Here is a 5,265-nt window from a genome sequence, read left to right as displayed (position 1 = left end):
GTAAACAAAGTCGGGCCCTCTCCTTACAGTTCCTGCTCCGGCCGGCCTGAGCCTTCTTCTCCTACCCTGATGTCTAAAAGAACAAGCCTCGCACTCCAGTGTTTATTTTTCTATGTCTCCCTATATTACTACTGTTTTGGAAAAAAACCCCTCTTCCCTGCAGCTAAGGACTCGTCTGAGACCCAGGGGCCGATGGGAGATGTAGTCCAATACGGGCTAGACTTAGGGGGGGGAAGGAGGGGCCGGCTTGAAAGATCTCCAGAACCATAAGCAGCCGGAGAGGCGCTGAAATCGGGGGTGGGGGGGGAGGGTGGAGAGGGGAAGGGAGATGGAGAGGTGAAGACTGAATTTTCTTTCTGGGTCCCAAGATCTTAGATCCAGCCTCTCCCTTTTCTTCTTTCTCCCGAAGTCGCGCCTGCATGTCTATTACACTCTACGGGCCTGGGCCTCTTCTCTTCTTCCTCCGCCTCCCTCCCCCCAGTCACAGCAGGATGAGGTAATTGGGTTGTGATTATGACATCATAATAAGCTCAGCTCTTCCTCCCCCCCATATTTGAAAGGCGGCGTCTGCAGGACTCTTCTTTCTCTCTCAAGCTTCTTTTTTTCATTCTTTGTATAGAAGAGATCAGATCCTGTAAATACCTGCTTTGTCCATAAAGCAGAGATGGTCAGGGAGAGGAAAGAACTATTCTTTCATTAAAGCCACATGATTTCTGGCTCTGAAATAATGGGGCATGTTAAACCTAAAACTCAGTTTCCCTTTAGAAAGCCTAGGTGAAAGAAACTGAAATAGAAGAAAAGGTCAGGGGCAGAGACTTGAGACTGACAAGGCAAATAGGCATATTGCTTTCAGAGAGCAAAGGGGAAGCTAACCAAGAAGGGTTTTTCATTGGAGGCTGGCAAGTTTGTTTAAAAAAAAAAAAAAAAAAAAAAAAAAAAAAAAAGTAAGGTGGGACACTAAGTTAAGGAGGGGGTATTTTCTTCATCAAGGGTCAATGATGTTCTTGACCCAGAAAGCTGAGCAGCCTCCCCAACCAACTTCCTATAAAGGCTTCGTCTTGTCAGCACCCAGAAACGTGAGAGTGGTAGATAGCTTCCATCCCCCAAGCAGTACAGCCAGTGACAGGCAGCTTCCAGCTAAAGACAAGGAAGTGAAGTAGTAAGGAGCCAAAATAAACTAAAAAGAGGGAAAAGAAGCCATTTTCAAGAGGTACATTGAAACATATCCCTCCTGTTTTCCTCTGATAGCCTAACCTTGGAAGGAAAAACAGTTTTCATTAGGGTCTTTATTTTCTCAGAATAGGGAAAAGGAGTATAATAATCACAAACATTTTATGAAATTAAAACTTCAGAAGAGATCAGAATGTAAAAGCATTAGACACTTTTACTCCAAAATTTAAAGGCTTGTAGATAATAACTTTAAGGGGCAGAGGCTAAAATTAGGGCTACTCCCCACTACCTTTGTTTAAATTTCCTATATTTAAGCTTTCCTCTCATTACACCATTGGCTTCTTGTCATAAAAAGTAAACTAGTGTCTCCAGTTTACCATGCTGATCCCCACCCCAGTTTCTTTATTCTAGTGTATAATATACCTGCTTTGAACTCAGCTTTAATCCAACCATATTATGAACTATATCCACATCCTGAAAGACAATTTTTTTGCTGTTTCTATGAACCTTATCAGAAAAACCCACCTGGGCTCTCATTTGGTCTTGATCTAGATTCCACAAGGGAGTCAGAACATTGAGCCAGTCTTCCAAGAAGCCATCCAAAGAGCCTGAATCCAAGGTAGCTGGAAGATTCTCCACTCCCTGCCTAGCAGAGATATATTTTATTATGGGAAGAGGCAGAAGCAGAATAAACCAGGACCAATTCAGACTCACTCTTTATATAACTATTGATTGTCAGAACTAGGAGCAAGAAAAAGGATTGGATTAGGCTAGGATTCAGATACCATTACAATTATTCCATTAAGAGATTTTTGGCTCTAGTTATCTCTCCTAGTCTTTGCCAAAGGAAGAGAAAGTTTAGAATCTAATTCCCACAACTCACTGTAGCCAGGTACAAGAAAAACATACATGACTCTCACTATACAACAAAGGCTGGTTAGGGGGGTCCCAAGCATGTAGGGCTCGTCGCCATTGCCTGATCTGGGCATCCCAGGAACGTCGGCTGTACCTTCGATTTTTGTCAGGTGTTTGAGGGTGAAGTCCTGGCTGCCGTGCTGCCCTGGAGTTAAAATGAAGATGTTAAACAATGGCCCAAAACACCTATAAATAGCTGGATGAGACTCAATGTTTCTGTATTATTGACATAGTTAAGAATCAACCTAGTTGAAGAAAGAATTCTTCAGGAATAAGACATAGTTCATTGATTGTTTGGAGGTGTCAGAGACAAGAGAACAGTGATTATAAGCTCACAGATTGAAAGCTAAAAAGATATAACTCAGAGACTGCTTAGATCAAATCATTTTACTGAGATGAAGCGAAGACCAAGCTTTGGGCCTTTGTAGTAGCTATATCCCTAGCAAACCTAGGATGTACTCCCACCTCACCACTGCCTCTCAGAATCCCTAATTTCCTTTAAAGCAAAGCTCAAAGGCCATTTTTTTGTTTGAAGTCTTCATCCCCTTCAATTTCCCCCATCCCACCCACAAATAAATTATCTTGTATACTTTCGTGTACATGTCTTCATGTAGTAGATGCTTTAAAAAAACAAAACAAAACAAAAAAACCTTGCTGATTAAGTGAATTATATAGAAGGTCACATGGGTTATAGTAAATATGGCCAGAATTTGAACTCGAAGTCCTGTGCTGCAAAATCCACCACTTCTAGACCATGCTGCTTACAAGATTGAACTCTTCTAAATTGCCTTCCTTTCCAAGGAATAATAATGAACTAACATGTTCAAAGCCTAAGAGATGAGAAAATGAATTTAGAAAGGTTTCAGCTTAATAAACATTTTTAAATGGAAAATTTTATAGGGATGCAGAAAAGCAAGTGGTGAGAATGTCTAGGAAGAAAAAGTAGCTATCAACAATATCAATACAAATATTGTACACCATGTAAAATGCTTAAAGATGTTTAAAAATAGCAAGATTAAATGATTAATGGCATTCTAATATGAATTATCAAGGGCAGCTTTGTTGTTAAACATACTGCCTCCCATTCTTCAAAGGATAAATGTCCTATCTGCTCTTACTTAGGGACTTGAAGCAAGAAGCATTGATAACCAGTTGTTCGTTTTCCATAGTCTATCTGCTTCTGCCTCCTTCGAAGAACAATCTCATTTGTTTCTACCTCCTGCCTGTGAAGAAATAAATGTCTTAAAAAAATGTCAAGTATTTTAAAACATATCTCATTTACATTGAAGGCCAACTGACTCCATCCGCCAGACTTCATCACTTACCTGAACCTTCCATGGCTGGGTTCTGTGCCGACTCCCACACTCACCATCTTCACTCCAGAGGAAGAATTCCCAAACTCAAGCATCTTCTTTTGAGAGATATGGGTTCTATAAGTAAAGAAGGTATAAGAATGATCAGGTGGCTGCTCTATTTTTTTTTCCAAAGAAACATATCCTCAAAAAAAAAAAAAAAAAAAAAGGAACATCTGATACAATACTAATGTCTAATACACTCTCCAGGATCCTGAGAGGTTCAATACATGTAACGGAATTTACATTAGATTTTAAGCACCTACAGTGTTCAGATTCTGGGGGAGAGCGAGTTCAGGTAAGACACAATCTCTTCCTGGACAGTTTCAGTTTCGGAGAGGGAGACACAGAGATAATCTTGCACAATACTATAGCTGATTAGAGCACGGAAAAGTGCAAAATCAAGAGGTCCGATTACGAACGTAAAAATGGTATCAGCCAAGAAAAGCATTTCCTCCTCCCGCTCCCTTCCAAGGAATCATGTGCACACCCCCAGTACACAGCTGTCCCTTCTCAACACCTCCGTTTTATTCCATCACCTCACCTCGCAGAGTGCTAAGGTGAAAAGTCCATGCATTAGATAAGGCGAAAAGGCTGGGGGGAAAAACAAACAAACCCAGAATCTCTCACCTGAACTCATCTGATATTTCCCAGGTACCATTCAAAAGAAATTAATCAGGTAAAGCATAGTGGTGGGAAAGGAAGTGCGAGATTAGGGATAGGGGAAGAAGTGGAGATTTAAATCTCCCGGGGTGAAGGCGTGGAAAGGGTGAGGTCGGAGCGGACGGGATGAATGGCCAAAGCATGAGCCAATCATGTAGCCGATTCCCTGGAAGGTGGAGTTTAGCTCGAGTTACGGGTTCGCAATCTCGTATAGCCAATCCCCCGCAGTTTCACGCTCGCTGGGAAAACGCGCCCAATCCCGAGTCTCACTCGTCCCATTCAGTTTGCTCCAGCCTAGCGGCAAGTGACGCCCCAGCTAGCGGATTTACGGGCTATAAGATTGGCTGAGCCACCTAGCGGAGACACCCGGTGGGGCGGGAGCAATTGTCTGGAAGGCGCATGATGATTGGTCGAAAGACGTCCTGGGGTGGGACTTCCAGGAGGCGCTCTGGAATTGGCCGAAAGGCGCGCGCGCAGATCTGAGGGCAGGCGGAAGGTTTAAACTTTGTACAGGGTTTGTGGGCTGTTGGGCTGTCTGGCTGTCAGTGTCCCCTTGTAAGAATTCTCGGTATTTCCTGAGGGGACCCGGGTGAGGAGAGACGCCGATCCAACACATGTTCTTGGGGGCTATCTCTCGCCGGTACTGTCCTTTTTGCATTCGACATAATTCCTCCCTACATACTCTCCCACTTCCCGGGGGAAGCAGGTATGTTTGCCGAGGCTCCATCCTCGCTCTAGACCCGAAAGGGAGCTCCAAAGTCCCCGATCCCTCTTCTCGTTTTACCGGGGAAAGACCTCCGTGCCCTTATCTGTAAAATGGGAATGACGCTTGTTTACTTTTCTTCCGCTGCAGTCAGGATTAAAATCTATTCAAGCGTGAGAGCTATTCCTGTTAATATCTAGTTCCGTCTTCTCATAGTCTGACTATCGGTTTCTGCCATTTCCGAATATATCCCGCTCTCCCTCTGATAATATATGCACACTTTTTTTTTTTTCCTGAGGCTGGGGTTAAATGACTCGCTCAGGGTCACACAGTTGGTGTCTGAAGTCTTGGGTTTTCCCCCCCCCCCCCTGAGGCTGGGGTTAAGTGACTTCCCCAGGGTCACACAGCCAGGAAGTGTTGTGCCCCAGGCCAAATTTGAACTCAGGTCTTCCTGACTTCAGG

General features: G+C 43.6%; 1 protein-coding gene across 5 annotated transcripts in view; it reads left to right on the top strand.

The window, feature by feature from the left end:
• CDC25C (cell division cycle 25C) overlaps positions 1–5,265 on the top strand; it is a 44,962-nt gene that overhangs the window by 653 nt on the left and 39,044 nt on the right. Inside the window, exon 1 of one of the 5 annotated variants that reach the window (XM_074291449.1) lies at positions 4,480–4,596. The exons of 1 other annotated variant lie outside the window; for it this stretch is intronic. Coding sequence is in view for 1 of the 4 variants with exons in the window: in XM_074291451.1 (XP_074147552.1) it covers positions 4,715–4,806 (92 nt within the window). In the remaining 3 variants the exon portion in view is untranslated. Of the gene's footprint in view, positions 1–4,479; positions 4,807–5,265 lie in introns of those variants that run through there. 3 more of the 5 variants (XM_074291442.1, XM_074291451.1, XM_074291445.1) reach the window with 3 other exon arrangements.

Source organism: Sminthopsis crassicaudata, chromosome 2, assembly GCF_048593235.1.
Source record: "Sminthopsis crassicaudata isolate SCR6 chromosome 2, ASM4859323v1, whole genome shotgun sequence".
In the NCBI taxonomy this organism is placed as follows: domain Eukaryota; kingdom Metazoa; phylum Chordata; class Mammalia; order Dasyuromorphia; family Dasyuridae; genus Sminthopsis; species Sminthopsis crassicaudata.
The sequence above is the reverse complement of the archived record's forward strand: the minus strand, read 5'-3'. Positions and strand labels throughout refer to the sequence as shown.